This window comes from Mustela lutreola, chromosome 8, assembly GCF_030435805.1.
Source record: "Mustela lutreola isolate mMusLut2 chromosome 8, mMusLut2.pri, whole genome shotgun sequence".
In the NCBI taxonomy this organism is placed as follows: domain Eukaryota; kingdom Metazoa; phylum Chordata; class Mammalia; order Carnivora; family Mustelidae; genus Mustela; species Mustela lutreola.
Window position 1 is genome coordinate 96,601,816 of NC_081297.1, and position 16,427 is coordinate 96,618,242.

Genomic DNA, 16,427 nt, shown 5'->3' on the forward strand with positions numbered 1-16,427 from the left:
CCTTCCTAACTTCCTTGCTGTGGCTTCCTGTCTCCCTCTCATTGTGGAGTTTGTTCTGTCAGTCCTCAGGCCAATTTCTTGGGTTTCAGAATGATTGGATAGTTATCTAGTTGTGTTCAAGAGAGGAGAGGAGCCTCGGGTTCTCCTACTACTACCACTGTCTTAGCTCCCCCAGCCCTGGCCAGACCATCTTTCTTCTGATTTAAGTCTCAATTGATAATGAGCTCAGTCCCTTTCACATTTTTAGATAAATCGAATATTTAAAAAGGTCTGTTTTGCCTTACTGCCTCTACCAAAATGGCATTAAAATAGGTGACTGGAAAACAAGAGTCTATTTTGATATTTCCTGTAAAAACAACTATTATACGTAATTCTTCTAGATGAGACATATGACAGGAGCACAGCAAAAATGGAAAGTATGAGAGGAAATAACCTTTTTAAAAAAATGATTGTGCTATTTCTGCTGGCAACTTTACTAAACTAAAGAATCTTCTTGAAACTAAATTAACAAAAATGCCAAGAGAAGCAGCACCTGGAGAAGGCAAATCAAGGCCTGAGTCTTTAACTACTAAAGGCAAGAGTGTAACCTGAATCCTCCAAAATAATTTGAGATTTATTGTACCAATGTGTTTTATTGAGCCAAAATTACACATGGAAATATTAAGGATGACAAGTAAAGCAAACTGTTTCCCTTCATCGTTTTTATTTCTGTTTACACAGACTCCTCCTACTTATGGTCAAATTTTATCACTCTTCCCTTTTTCTTGCCTTGTAATATAACCATGAATTTTGGACTCACAATTTCTTCACACTCAACTTTTCCCAATTTTATGATAAAAAAAGCACATAAATGAAAGTAGTATATAAGAAGTACATGATATGAAAAATAAAAATGAAAACCTGTTTTCTCATGGACATTTGTTTTTGGAATATTATTTCAGTATTTCATGTATTCTACCTGCTTTATTATTAATTTCATACAAGTTTATTAGATCCTGCTATCATTCTGGTTTGATCTGTTTATGGATGTTAGCATGAACATCTCTCTCCCTCCCTCTTATTTACAGTTATTTCATTTTGGGGTTAGTTCTTGGTTTCTTCATCTTACAGTCTTTTCCATTAATGTCATTATAGTTTTACTTTTCTTTAACAAAGACCAAGTTTGCTGAATGTAAAAACAGTGAACACGGCTGATGTTTTAGTGAAACCTTACAGGATAAATGAAAGTTGAGGTAGAAGAGAGGTATAGCAAATATTTTAAGATGGACTAAAAATACATTGATATCAATTACAAAAGTGTGTGGGTTTTTTTTTTTTTTAAAGATTTTATTTAGTTATTTGACAGGCAGAGATCACAAGTAGGCAGAGAGGCAGGCAGAGAGAGGAGAGGAAGCGGGCTCCCTGCAGAGCAGAGAGCCCAATGTGGGGCTCCATCCCGGAACACGAATCACGACCTGAGCCGAAGGCAGAAGCTTAACCCACGGAGCTACCCAGGCGCCCCGGGACAGAAGTCCTTTGGGGATAATGTCCTTAAAATGAATTGGTTAATAATAGCCTCATTCTTCAAATTATTTAGAAAATCAAAAGTAAATTTTAAAAAACATAGTCATACACCCATACTCTGATAATGGTACTTTATATTTTTACTTCTTGTAAATATTGTTGATAAAAATATTTAAAGTTATATAATTTGATAGGTTTTAGAACTTATATCTATTTTAGTTATAACACACTTGGCATCTTATTTAAAAAGCCCTAATAAATAAAATTGCTAGTATATCCTTTTCATTGGTAGTTTGTCCCAAATTTTTAGGGATACATATGTACCAGCTGATCTATTAATATTAAACAATGATAAACATAATCTATACAACTTTCAAAAAGATCAGAGACAATGCATTTCCGTGAATGCATGCAAACTTTAATCAATTTTCTACATGGTCCTTAACATATGCAAATATTATTCAGTACCACCTAATGGGTTCTGATCCTAAGGCTCAGTCTTCCAGCACACTTGTTTGCATGGGAGGTATTCTGGATGCTGCTGAAGAGGCTGGGACTTCCAAAGTCAGTCACTTCACTCAGCTGCTGCTTCAGAAGCAGACAAGTGTAAACTACAGTCAGGTCTTCATGTCCCACACCCCAGAAGTCAGCACTGCTCTGAGAGTTTAGAAGTCATACTGTTCACCCTCTCAAACAAACATTCACAGTCAGTCTGATGGTTTAACCATCCTTTATTTGACACAAGACATAGACAGAGATGTGCAGCTGCCACGCGGAGTCATTACACCAGGACCAGCAAGATCTCAGTTCACAGGCATGCCTAAAGACCATGTTTGCCTTTAAGAGGAAGCCCTGTTGCATGGAGAATTTGCAGACTGCTTTCTTTCTTTATGTCAGAAACCTACTTCCTGAAAACTATTCGTTAGATCTTAGCAAATAAACTGTATTCGAAAAAGGCAAACTGACAAGAAAAAGAGCTAGAGACTCTCACAAGTGCTACTATCATTATTTAGAGGAGGATAAGCCATTTGTGTTTGAGAGTGATGGAAAAGAAAGCTCAAACCATGGGGAGAGCGCTTTTGTATAGACTTTACCTGATGTAGCTGACATAGAGGTGGATTTCCATTGTTCTTACTACACAGTTCTAAGGATTTTGAAACATCAGAGCATTGGGACCCTGTGGTGCACAGATCAATGTGGTTCATATGAAAAAATAAAATAAAACTTCTTTTGTTCCTGCCTAACTCTGACTTCTAGGGTTAATTAGGGCATAGAGCTGGTCACTGAATTAAATAATCTCTTTTAAAAATGCTCTGATAGTTTTTGTTTCAATTACTGGGACTGTAATTGAGAATTTGAGTTTCAGAATTATGGGGACAGTAATTGAGTAATTATGAATTATGAAGTAAATGAATTGAGTAATTCATTACTGTCCCGATTACTGGGACAGTAATTGAGAATTTGAGTTTGATGCATTAAAAGGACTGCATGTAAACTTATTCAATATTTTAAATATTTCTCTATATTTCTGTCTTCATTTTATTATTTGAAGAGCTGGCTTTTTCAGGCAACTTAAAGAAATAACAGGAAATAAGAAGAAAATCACTCATATATCAAATTCTTAAAATCACTAATATATCAGTTTTTAGGTATTTAGATTTACTGTAATATATTAAGCAATATGGCTATCCTTAGGATGTTTGTTAAAAATAGAATCTAAAATTTGAACATATTTTGACAGTCTCTGTTTTTACTATAGGTATGTAACAAGTGGGAACTAACTTTCATTCCATAAAAAGAAAGCATATGAATCATGTCAGGTAGAATACAGACATTTCATTTTTTATTTTCATAATTTTTAAATTTTATTGTTAATTACTTCCTAATCTCATGAGATTTTGAAAAGGCCATTTCCCCCAATCTTCAAGGTACCTACTAAATCCCAGGTTTAAACTGATCCAGAAAATATGTATAAGATTTAGCATTTGAGTTTTCTATGAGTTTTGTCTGACACAGAGTAGAGTACAGGAGTTAATGAGATACTGACACCAGTGGAAACTATGTGGGGGGATATCTAATGTCACATGATCATTGGCTATCTTTCCTCTGACATGGTCTCTCTGAGAGTCCGTGCATCACATCAGCAGGTACCTCCTAGATCAAAGCAGAGGTGAAAGGCCCCAGAGCCAGGACATTGCAGCTGTGTTCCTGACCAAGCTATTTGTCCGGGTGGTGAAATCCCAGGTCCTGGAAGCAGGTATTGCAGCCAGAGAGCTTCTGTGCCCCATGCCTGTGCTGTCCCATTGTGGAGCAAAGAGGGATAAAGTAGAATCTGCTACAGGAAAGCTGTGTGTGAAGTTGGGAGGGTTTTGGAATATTGCAGGAAACAATTGACTTTGGGATCCACGTTAATTCATATGTAATGTTAACTTTATTCTACTAGTGAAGACAGGAATGGATCAGAATGAGATTGAGTCAAAATATTTCCTAGGCAGAATATGATATTTTTAAATTCTTAGATGCTTTAATAATGATTTAATTCTTTTTTAGACAATATAAAATGTGTTTTCCCCCTCATCTCTCTAGATATTACTTAACTGGTTAGCAATAAATTATCTAATGGTTAAGTTCTTTCATCTTTCAGTTAAGTGTAATTAAAAATGTTTGATGCTTTGATAACATGATTATTTTATCAAAATAAATCCAGGTTTATATCTGCAAATTTATTTTCTTATTATTTTGTTATACAGACATTCAGTTAAAATACAACTAAAGAAATCCAAGTAGGGAAGAACATATGACCTTAACACAAAATTTAGCTTATAATTTGGCACTTTTATTGAACACCAAATGGAAGTGTGTTTATAAATTTTATCAATATTTGGTAATTGTTCAAATCATGTTTCCTGACATTCTAAAGTAAATGAATGTTGAAATATTAAGGTATTTTAAAAACCTGAGTTTCAAATCTGTTTAAGAACAGTTATTTAGTTCTTTCTACACTTACCAAAAATATTTTCTGCACTTTAATCACTATATATATGTTTTTTTTAATTCTACAGGAGAGAATTTATTAGGTAATCTTTGGAAGGTATTGTTCATATGAGTTACGTGTAGGTGAAGGATCATATAGTTGGATAAATATAAATTAGCTATATATAATATACACACTTGAACTAAATACATATTTATATAAATTATATTTAAGTATAGTATTTTAATAATTTATTTATCTGAATCAGACTATATTTATATATTATATACCCATTTATTTACTATATTTATAAGATTTATATTTATTTTATTATTTTTTTATTTAAAGATTTTTATTTATTTATTTGACAGACAAAGATCACAAGTAGACAGAGAGGCAGGCAGAGAGAGAGGAGGAAGCAGGCTTCCTGCTAAGCAGAGAGCCCAATGTGGGGCTCGATCCCAGGACCCTGGGATCATGACCTGAGCTGAAAGCAGAAGCTTAACCCTCTGAGCCACTCAGGCATCCCAGATTCATATCTATTTTAATTAAAGACTATCATTTACTTGCTGTTCTGACCTTGGGAGTGCTGTTTATGTTCTTGGAGCCTCAGTGTTCCTCATCTACAAATAGAAAGGGCCACTGTGCAGCACTGCTGTTAGAGTTACAAGTTATGCCTCCCTCGTGTAATATTACTTCTGTAACTCCCTTTCCTTGGACCCCATGATTTCTGCATGCCCATAAACAGTAGTGGACCATTATTTAATAGTGTAGAATCTCTGTTTAAGTCATTATAAAGAGAAATGTTAAAAAAAGAAATTCCCTAACAGTCCCAGATATTTACTTTAACTTGTTTATTTCAGATGCTCAATGCTTGTCATTTGTTTAGCTGTCACTGTTACTTCATGATAAATAATGTTATTTTCATGCCTCATGAAACATTGCATAGGACTTGAGCTGTGTTCTTTGCTGCGGCTCTCAAAAATGAGTGAGGAGAGAGTGACATATGCAGAGCTGAATTTACCCAATTCAAGGAAACAGAAGGGCAAAAGACGTCCAAGGAATAAAAAGAGAGGTAAAGGTTTTTCAGTTTATTTTGTTTTCTGAAAACATGATGATGTCAAATAAGAAAAAGTGCAGTCATAATAATCAAGTCTATGCTTATTTGATATTTTATGTCTGGTTTTTTATATATCAATAGGCATATTTAAATGTCATATTCAATGAGTTTTATTATCACAGTGAATAGGGACATTCATTTTAGTTCCAGAATGAATTTCCATTTTCTTCTAATTCTGGGGGTGTTTTTATGCTCAATGCTTACTATATATTTTGTCTTCTGATTTGCATAGGATTTCCATGGCATATTGTTGCATTATCCCTGGGAGTTATGTGTGTTATCCTCCTGTTGGCAATCATAGGCTTAAGATCTATATGTGAGTATCAGACATACATAGTTCTTATGAGAACGATGAGCCAGAGTGATAAATGATATGTTATAACTACTGGGTTTCTGCAGAGCCCGTGAAAATCATAAAGTCCTATACAGATGTTAATAATGGTGTTGATGATAATATTGATGATGATGATTTTATTATTTGGCTATCAGTTTTTATGCTACACAAAAGAGGGTACGTAATAGTTGTAATAGCACAAAATTTGGCTGAAATGTACAGTGAAGCTTACATATATATTCATCCTTACATTTTGTGTAGAAGAGGTTTTCTATATAATCAAAGAATTGGAAAAAATCTTTACTTGAATATTACATTCCTTATCATACTGTAATACTGCTAAAATCACAGAGGAATATAAGGTTGATCTATTTTCTATATCACTTATATATTTCATATGAGTTCCTTTTTAAAAAGATTTTGTTTATTTAACACAGAGAGAGAGAGTACAAGTAGGGGGAGCAGCAGGCAGAGGGAGAGGGAGAAGCAGGCTTCTGGCTGAGCTTGGAGCCCCCATTACAGGGTTTGATCCCAGGATCCTGGAATCATGACCTGAACTGAAGGGAGAAGTTTAACTTACTGAGCCACCCAGGAGCCCCTATTGCATGTCAATTTGTATATCTATACAGTATCTATACAACACCTGCTTTTAATATCTTAATATCTTTTCCTTGATGTTTATTAAATCTTTGGTTCATTCATTCAACACAATTTTGGCTCAGGATCTATGTACACTAAAGACACAGGAATTTTAAAAGTCAATTCACAACGAGCTTAGTTTAAAGGGGAAGACTTTTTAAGTGAAGCAGTTTTTAAAATAAATATTATCAGTGCTGGGGTAATGGCATGAAGATATCAGAGGGATGGGATAGTCCCGGAGGTCAAGAAAGTTTTTCTCCAGGAGATAATAATTGTTATGATAAGAAGGTTAGGTAGGACTTAATCAGGAAGGTCAGCGAAGAGAAGACTCATCTAGGCAGAGAACAAGATGAACAAAAGAAGCATTACTATGTGAGGAGATTTAAGTTTCTGGGCAAATAAAAGAAGTAGCTAGAAACAGGGTGGCTAGGTATATAATTGATGATAACTTTAATATCATGTTAAGCAATTTTAGACTTGTTCTAAAAACAAAAAGGAACTTTTGGAAGATATTACAGAGGGAAAACATGATTCATGTCTCATGAACATATAGAGATTTGGGAAAAGTCAATTTGAATAGCCTGGAAAGTGGGTAGAGGGACAAGACAGGAGGATATTTCAGGAATTAGGGTTAGTTAGAATGACTGAATTAGTATCTTAAAAGAAGTGATGTGGAATTGGGAACGTTTATGAGAAATATTTACTATGTAGAATTGTTAGGGTATGTCTTTTATTGATTGTATGAGGGAGAGAAATGAATTAGTGATACCATTTGACATCAGGCTATATACCTTGACAAATATATTCTACTAAATGTTACGGAAAAAATTAGGCTATGAAGTGTGTGTGTGTGCGTGTGTGTGTGTGTGTGTGTGTGTGTGTGAGAGAGAGAGAGAGTAATGGTGAGGAGTGTGGAGTTGTGGCATATCAGTGTAGAGGACCAGAAAGAATTAGATTGGTTTGAGTCTCTTAGAGTGAGCATTTGATAGTCCTCGCAGACCATCAGCATGCATATGGTAGGATTAAAAGTCTGGAGATCAAGAGAGATACCTAGATTAGAGATATAAATTGGGCTTTCATAAATTAATGTAACAAGTATTGGTAAACATAATAGAGGAAAGCAGAAGCTAGACCATGCTTTACCTTATGAAACTAGAGAGAATAGATTTTCTAGAAGGAAAAGGGTGAGGAGGTTGATTCTTAGGAAAATTTACATTTAGAATAGGTGGAAGGCGGGTAAATGGTAGAAAACAGTGATGCTTTGGTTAAAGAAGTAGGAGGGAATCCAAAACATTATGGCATCATATGGAAGGAAGGTAAAGAAAGTCATGGGTTCCGACTGGTATCAGAAGATCAAGTAAAATAATGGCCAACAGTATGCTTACTATATTTGGCAAGAGAGAGGTCACTGAAGACAATTTGCTAGAGTAGATTCAGTTGAATGGTGGGTATCATCAAAGCCTGATTGCAATGGCTTATACTTCACACATTAGGAAGCAGAGAGAATGAACACAGAAAATTATTTTTTTAATTATGGCAAAGCAAAAACTTTACAAAGTTTTGAAAGTATGTGCATCTACATGATCTCATACATTGTAAAGGGACTAGAAACTGATACAACTCTGTTTGGTATTAGCTTCTAAAACTGAACATGAGGTTCACCTGGGTGGCTCAGTTGTTAATATGTCTGTCTTAGACTCAGGTCATGATCCTAGCATCATGGGACTGGGTCCCATACTGGGCTCCCTGCACTGCAGGAGGCCTGCTTCTCCCCCTCTTACTCCCCCTGCTTGTGTTCCCTTTCTTGTTGTCTCTCTCTGTCTCTGTGAAATAAACAAATAAAATCTTTTAAAAAAATAAAGCTTAACATGATGAGTCACTCATTCTCACTGATGATTGGTAGTAGCAGAATTGGAAATTAAGATTCTCAGTTGTGTAACAAACTTTAAAGGATTTTTCCTTTAATATTCACACACTTACAGAGAAGTATATTTTATGCTTTTATATATTTTTTTTTATTTGTGACTTTTGGGAAGATATTGTTATTTCTGCAGAGTTGTTTAACTTTCCTTTTGCATACTGGAAGTAACTAAGTTCTTGGTCTAGGTAAATTCAATGAATCAATTACAAGCTTATTCTAGTAGAGAGTCAGTTGCTAAATAAGTACTAAATACAAAATCTCACCAATGTTGAAATCTTTATTTGAAGAGCGGATGACATAGAAACTGGTTAATGTTTTATTTCAAATTTATATTTTCCAATATATATGTTTGTACGTTTTATATTTTGTGTTTTATAAGTTTTATATAATTGATAGCAAGTTAAAATTTTATTTAAGAGATCTGTTTCATTTTTGATACTTCCAACTATTTTAAACTACCATTTTCTCTGGTTGTATTTTCATTTAGTCAACAACATTCACTATGCCATTTAGAATTAGAGCAAGCAGCAAGTTTAATAATGTGATCTATGAAAGGCATTCACAACCATAATTTTGTAATATGAATTGAAGTTTTTCAGAAATGTTCTGCACACACGATGCAGAATAAGAATGGCACAAAGGAAAAAGATGCTTCCTTAGGAGAGGTTGAAGATGACTCAGTTTTACCACCTATTATAGGTATGTACTGAATATGTATGATTTACAATTTTTAATGGCATTATCCAGTCTGTCCCATTTCAATACAGAATTTAAAAACTTTATGTTGTGCTTTGACAGGTCCTTTAATTTTGATCACCCTTTGATTTCTTCTTTTCTTTGTTTTTTGAAATCAAATCCACTTTCTTTATTATAGCTAATTTAACTCTTGACTTTCACAAAGTCATGTGATTTGATTATTTGAGTAACTAATGCTTAAGGAAGAATTTTCCCCAGTACAGATATCTTGGAATTAACATCATCTCTGTGTATTCACTTTATGGATTTTGTCTTGTCAGGATATCTGCTCCACATGGCTGCAGCTTATTTGTCCCGTGAAGGCAAAATTTCTCAGTGCAATTCTAAAAATGGTCTGAGGTCTGTCAGAGACAGTCCCAGGACCCACAGTTTGGCCAAAGAGCTATTACCAGCATTAGACTTTTGGGAAATGGGAAAACCACCTATTTTTTTGGTCATTCAGCCTGAAGTAAGCCAGAAATATGTGTAAAGTGCAGGTCTCTAAGAGGTCTTGTGGTTGAAGATCATGGTGGCTTTTGTTTTCAAGATGAAGACTATGAGTTATTTCAAGGAAATTGGCTCTGCTGTGGAAAAAGCTGTTACTATTTTTCAGAAGAAGAGAAAAGTTGGGACGAGAGTAAGAAGTCATGTGAAGATATGAATTCTAGTCTCATGAAGATTGATAATAAAGCAGAGCAGGTATGTCTGCTTTATTAAACTTGATTAAATGCTTTATGAAAAGTCCTATGTCTTGAGTTAGGATCATTGTTTTGACTTTCCTCGCATATTATTTGGCCACTTTGTTTTGAAGCACTTGTTAATCAGTGTAGATTTCTCTAAAGAGGAGATGAAGGTGTAACATGGACCTAGAAGAACCCCTGTTTTATTTACTTATTTTTTTAAGTAGGCTCCAGCCCAGCCTGGAGCCCACATGAGGCTTTAACTCATGACCCTGAGATCAAGACCCGAGATGAGATCAAGGGTCAGGTACTTAACCAACGAAGCCACCTATGCACCCAAGATCCTTTGTTTTTTTTTTTTTATTTTTTATTTTTTATTTTTTATAAACATATATTTTTTATATACATATATTTTTATCCCCAGGTCTGTGAATCACCAGGTTTACACACTTCACAGCACTCACCAAATCACATACCCTCCCCAATGTCCATAATCCCACCCCCTTCTCCCCAACCCCCTCCCCCCGGCAACCCTCAGTTTGTTTTGTGAGATTAAGAGTCACTTATGGTTTGTCTCCCTCCCAATCCCATCTTGTTTCATTTATTCTTCTACCCACTTAAGCCTCCTTTGTTTTAAAAAATGAACAAGAGAGTCATTTCACTGTTAGTCTTTTTATTGTAAGTGTTGCATCTTCAACATTGTAATGTGCATTAGAGAGTTAGTTTTTACCTTCTCAGGGCTACTACAGGGCAAAAGAAAACTACCTTTAATGGTATGAGCAATGTAAAGTGATAATTCTCATGATCTGAGTTCTGTTCCTCCTTCTTGTTCAGTATTTGGAAGGAGTCACACTTGTAAAGGATGATGAGTCTCTCGTGTTCATGAGTGGCCATGAGAAAAAGGATGAAAAATAGACTGAATATACTGGAATGATTCTTTAAAAATGAACTTTTAACTTAATTTAATTTAATTTAATTTCTTGTCAGTGTTCCAGAACTCATCATTTATGCACCACCCCCAGTACTCACGCAATATGTGCCCTCAATAATACCCACCACCATTGGGGAGGGTATGTGCCATGGTGAGTGCTGTGAAGTGTGTAAACCTGGCAATTCACAGAGTTGTACCCCTGGGGATAAACATATATTATATGTTTATAAAAACTAAATTAAAAAAATGTAAAAAAAAATAATACCCACCACCAGGCTCACCCCCCCCTCCCCCGGACAAAAAAAAAAGCCCTGTTTGTTTCTCAGAGTCCACAGTCTCTCATGGTTTGTCTGCCCTTCTGATTTCCCCCAACTCACTTCTCCTCTCCATCTCCCAATGTTTTATTCCTGATGCTCTACAAGTAATTGAAACCATATGATAATTGACTCTCTCTGCTTGACTTATTTTACTTTTAATCCAGAATGCCAGAGGAAACATCTTTTTTCTAGAAGAGACAATCTAGATCAAATTTGCCATTCCTTATAAAGTTTAGGACTATAAAGTCAATTGAATGGATTCTGTGGATTTCCTTCTAATAATTCCATTTAGGCACCAAATTCTAGTTACACTGTTTAGTCTTAGCAATGTTACTTCTGATAGTATCTTGTGAAGGATGAGTGAAAAGCCCTGTGTTTGAAAAACAGCACCATCACTCAGGGGTGCCTGGCTGGCTCAGTCAGTGGGGCATGTGACTCTTGATCTCAAGAGTTGTGAGTTCAACACCATGTTGGGTGTAGAGCTTACCTAAAAAAAAAAAAAATAATGATGATGATGATGATGATGATGATGATAGTAATAGTATAATGATTAAATAAATAAAACAAAAAGCCTTGTGTTTTCTTGTTTCTAAAATTCTTATTAAAATAAAAATATGGGGGCGCCTGGGTGGCTCCGTGGGTTCAAGCCTCTGCCTTCGGCTCAGGTCATGTTCTCGGGGTCCTAGGATCGAGCCCAGCATCGGGCTCTCTGCTCAGTGGGGAGCCTGTTTCCCTTCCTCTGTCTCTGCCTGCTTCTGTGCCTACTCGTGATCTGTCTGTCAAATAAATAAATAAATTTTTAAAAAAATATGAAGAAATCACTTTTACCTATAAGAAACAGATGAACTAAGAAATCATATTAAGGAGTCAAATTTTAAAAATGCAGCTACATCTTTTTAATACCTTGATTCATTTCAACCTCAATGGTTATCAGACTGTTTTGAAATGAATGTTTTCCTCTCTCAGAAATTTACTTTATTTGTAATCTTACTCTCCCTGTAATCTGTAATTTCCAATTCAGTGTTCTTCAGTTTTAGTCCTACCATTGAAGTTTCTAGGCTTCAAAGTTTCAGTGAAACTTCTTCTACTTGTTGCCCCTGTATCTCCGTGCACTATTCTAGAGCCCTTGAAATTCCTTGTGACTTTTGTCGTGGGTTAGAGCAAAGCTCTGTTGCATAGTTTATAATCTGATCCCTTGGTGTCGGGACCTACCCTGGAATACTGATGCACTGTAGAAACCAGAGACAGACCTTGCTGCAGAGCAGCATTGCTCTGACAGTAATGGTTTTGGATTTTAGTCTTTTGCTATTTTCCAAAGTCTAGAAGTATAATGAAAGCCGTGCCTTAAATCCATTGATGCAGAAAAATGAGATTGGCTTTTATACAAGTAGTTATACCTGTAAATCTAACAAAAATATGTGAGTGAAAGAATCAATGAACATTTACTTTTAGTGTTTCTTCAGAGACCTAGAAATGAGAAAGTATATTATATTTTATATAATACTCATCTATCTTCCCTAGTCTAAAAGGGAAACTATTGAGATTTTTTTCTTATACAATTTAATTATAGTGAAAAGAATATTGAAGTCTGTGTGTGTGTGTGTGTGTGTGTGTGTGTGTGTGAGAGAGAGAGAGAGAGAGAGAGGGAGGAGAGAAAGAAAGAGTGGGAGAGAGACAGGAATAGGATATGAGAGAGAGAGAGAGAGAGAGAGAGACCAAGAGGCAATAAATACATTGCTTTTAGGAAAGAACATTAATTTGTTGCTTTACATTTGCATCCATAAGGGAACTTTTTCCCCCTCTTTTAAATAATTTTTTAATTTTTTATTTACATGTAATTTATTATTAGCCCCAGGGGTACAGGTGTGTGAATCGCCAGGTTTATACACTTCACAGCACTCACCATAGTACATACCTTCCCCAATGTCCATAAACCAACCACCTCCCAATTCACCTCCCCATGCCAACCCTCAGTTTGTTTTGTGAAATTAAGTGTCTTATGGTTTGTCTCCCTCCCTATCCCACCATGTTTCATTTATTCCATAAGGGAAAATTTGAAGTGAATTAAATATGCCAATTGGAATAATGATGTTAAAGATATTTTTGATACTGCATTCATTACTCAGTGCAGAATATTTTCAAAACTAAGATTATGATTCCCACTTCAGTTATGGAAAATACTATAGGAAGGCTTTTTGTGTTTTTTGTTAGAGCATACATAGCAAATGAATGGCATAAACTGTTTCAACTGTCATAGGTATCGTTTCATCATTTTCACTGCTGTGTATGATTCTACAGTGTGCATATGCTTCATCCATTCTCTAGATGATAGGAATTTGGGTTGTTTCCAGCTCTTGTTGTTATGAATAGTCCTTCATGAAACATTCTTAGACATGTCTCCCATGTGTCTTCTCTCTCTCTCTTTTTTTTTTTATATGATAAATCATCCTATGAGTGGAATCATCGGTCAGTAGGATTTGTACAAGTTCAATTATCTAAAAATTTCTTTTCAGTGTAACAGAATTCATTGTTTTTGCACCACACCCAGTGCTTCATGCAATACATGCCCTCCATAATACCCACCACCTGGCTCTCCCCACCTCCCACCCCTAGCCCCTTCAAAACCCTCAGGTTGTTTTTCAGAGTCCATAGTCTCTCATGGTTCACCTCCCCTTCCAATTTCCCTCAACTCCCTTCTCCTCTCCATCTACCTATGTCCTCCATGACAAGTTCAATTTTATATGACAATTCCAGATCATTTTTAATATGATTTTAACATCCGTTTTAAAGATATCTTTGATCTCTACTATCCCACAAACTTGATATTGTTATTTTTACTTTCTGCCAATTAAAAAGTTGTAAAATATCTCCTGATCTATATTGAGCTTGGCTCTTTCCTATTTATTGGTTATATGATATATTTATTTGAAATGTGTTCTTATGTTTTATCCATTTTTTTCTTATTGGATAATTTTATTTTGATATTGCTTGATAGAAATATGTGTTTGTACTTTAAGTTACTGCAGATGTCTCCCGTTTTGAAGCTTGTATTTTCACATTCTTTAAGGTAGAGAGAAGTTCTAGGTTTAGTGCAATCCTATTTACCTATTTACTTTATCACATGTGAAATTTTTTAAGTCCATCATGTCCCTTTCTGGGTATCTTTCATTCAGTCATAAAGAGTTGAGTGATTTGTTCATTAAATCCTTTCAGTATCCATTTCTTCTGTGCACATGGAGAAATTAGTCTGCCTTCTTCATTGATCAGAGTGTCACTGGAAGATAAATGTGCCCGGTATTTTACAAGTCCTCTGTGGGTGATGTATTTTCAGTGATGTTATGAATAATACCTAATTCTTCTTTCCCACAGAACTTCATTCAATCAAAAATAAGATACAATTACTGGATTGGATTATATAAAGTAGGAGCTAAGCATCCCTGGAAGTGGCTGGATGGCACACCCCTATCTCAGACGGTGTAAGTTTTCATGTCACTGTTTCCCATTTCCTCTCTTGCACAGGAACTGCCTGGTGGATTATAGGTCAAGAAAAGGAGAGGATCCTTGGGGACTTAGGGAAAATCTTGAATTCCATGTGATCTCACTTCTCAGCTAGGCAACCAAATGCAAATCTCAGGCCTCCAATAGACCAAAAGAGCATTATTTATTCCCATGTTCCTCAATGGAGGGTCCTTCCAAACATGGTAAAGAGACATTTTGCTTTTGTATCATTCCCTTGTATGTTCTGTGATACTAGCATGTTCACTAGTTTGGGTGCAGGAAATGGTAAAAGTATAATGAGGAAAGAAAAGTTGTATCTAAACCCAGCTCTCTCTGTGAGTGCAACTTGTACCTATTTAGTTGGTGTCATTCAAGAACTAAAAAGAAAAGAGCTTTTTCAATTAAGTGACTTGGTAATCTTGCATCTCTAATGTGGTCCCTTAGTGTCTTTCATGCTATTATTTCACAGAAGTCTGCATAATTTCTGGCAATCCTGTCTCATTGGTAAATCCCATACATTTGTTGGTTGATGTCCCGGAAACTAGTTTAGAAAATGAAGCAAATGATCTTACTAAATCTAAGTAACATGGGGGACAGTATGAGAGACATTGGGTTATTTAACATGTTTATTGATTGTCTGTAATATGTCAGGCACTGCTCTAGGTATTGAAACTACAGTGATGAAGAAAACAGGCCACAGTATCCTCCCCTTATGGATATTACAGTCTAATGCAGGCATGATAGTGCTGGTGGGGATGAATGAGGACAATACAAAAAGGCTGAGTAAATGATGTGTCACATTAGATAAATGCTATGGAATGTTGTGAAGTCTCTTATTTTTTTGCTATATGGCAGTGTTGTCTTTTGTGTATGAAGGTAAGAGAAAGAGATTTCACTATTTTAAATGTAATGGTCAGAGACAACCTCCTGGAGACATGTTTGTACAGTACCTTGAATGAACCAGCCATCTGCATTACCTGATGGGACGGCTCCCTAATAGTAGACACAGCTGGTGTAAAGACCCTGAGGTAGGAGTGTATTTAACGTGCTTGAGGAAATAGCAAGAGGGCCTGCAATGCTAGAACAAGGCGAACAAGAGGTAGGGGGAGATGTAGGTTAGAGACTTAATGACAGTGGGAGTGTGTAGGACATCAGAAAAGTATAAGAACTTGGATTTTTTCATGAAGGCATGAGAAGCTATTAGAGGGTTTTGAGAAGAGAGGGACAAAAACAGGCTTCTTGTTTTAGGGTGCCTCTGGACACTCTGTTGAGATGACTTGGTGTGCGTTCTTTTGAGGGAGGAAGCAGAGAGGCTAAAGGAGGATGCGGAAGGCTGCTGAAGAGTCTGTTGCAGTCATCCCGCTGAGATGTTGTGACTTAATGATGGTTGGCAGGGTTAATGCTGGTGTAACGTGGCCAGATTCCACACTTCTTTCAAAGATGTGTGAAAGAGGGGCGCCTGGGTGGCTCAGTGGGTTAAGCCTCTGCTTTCAGCTCAGGTCATGATCCCAGGGTCTTGGGATCGAGCCAGGCATCTGACTCTCTGCTTGGCAGGGAGCCTGCTTCCTCCTCTCTCTCTGTCTGCCTCTCTGCCTACTTGTGATCTCTGTCAAATAAATAAATAAGGGACGCCTGGGTGGCTCAGTTGGTTAAGCAGCTGCCTTCGGCTCAGGTCATGATCCCAGCGTCCTGGGATCGAGTCCCATATCGGGCTCCTTGCTCCGCAGGGAGCCTGCTTCTCCGTCTGACTCTGCCTTCCACTCTGTCTGCCTGTG

At 36.2% G+C, this 16,427-nt stretch overlaps 1 protein-coding gene across 1 annotated transcript in view; it reads left to right on the forward strand.

Moving 5' to 3' along the window:
- The first annotated feature begins 3,650 nt into the window (after window positions 1-3,650).
- LOC131839806 (C-type lectin domain family 2 member F-like) overlaps window positions 3,651-16,427 on the forward strand; it is a 42,949-nt gene continuing 30,172 nt past the window's right edge. Inside the window, exons 1-3 of the mRNA XM_059187520.1 lie at window positions 3,651-3,760; window positions 5,427-5,552; window positions 5,830-5,913. Coding sequence (XP_059043503.1) covers window positions 5,462-5,552; window positions 5,830-5,913 — 175 coding nt within the window. The 5' untranslated portion in view covers window positions 3,651-3,760; window positions 5,427-5,461. The remainder of the gene's footprint in view (window positions 3,761-5,426; window positions 5,553-5,829; window positions 5,914-16,427) is intronic.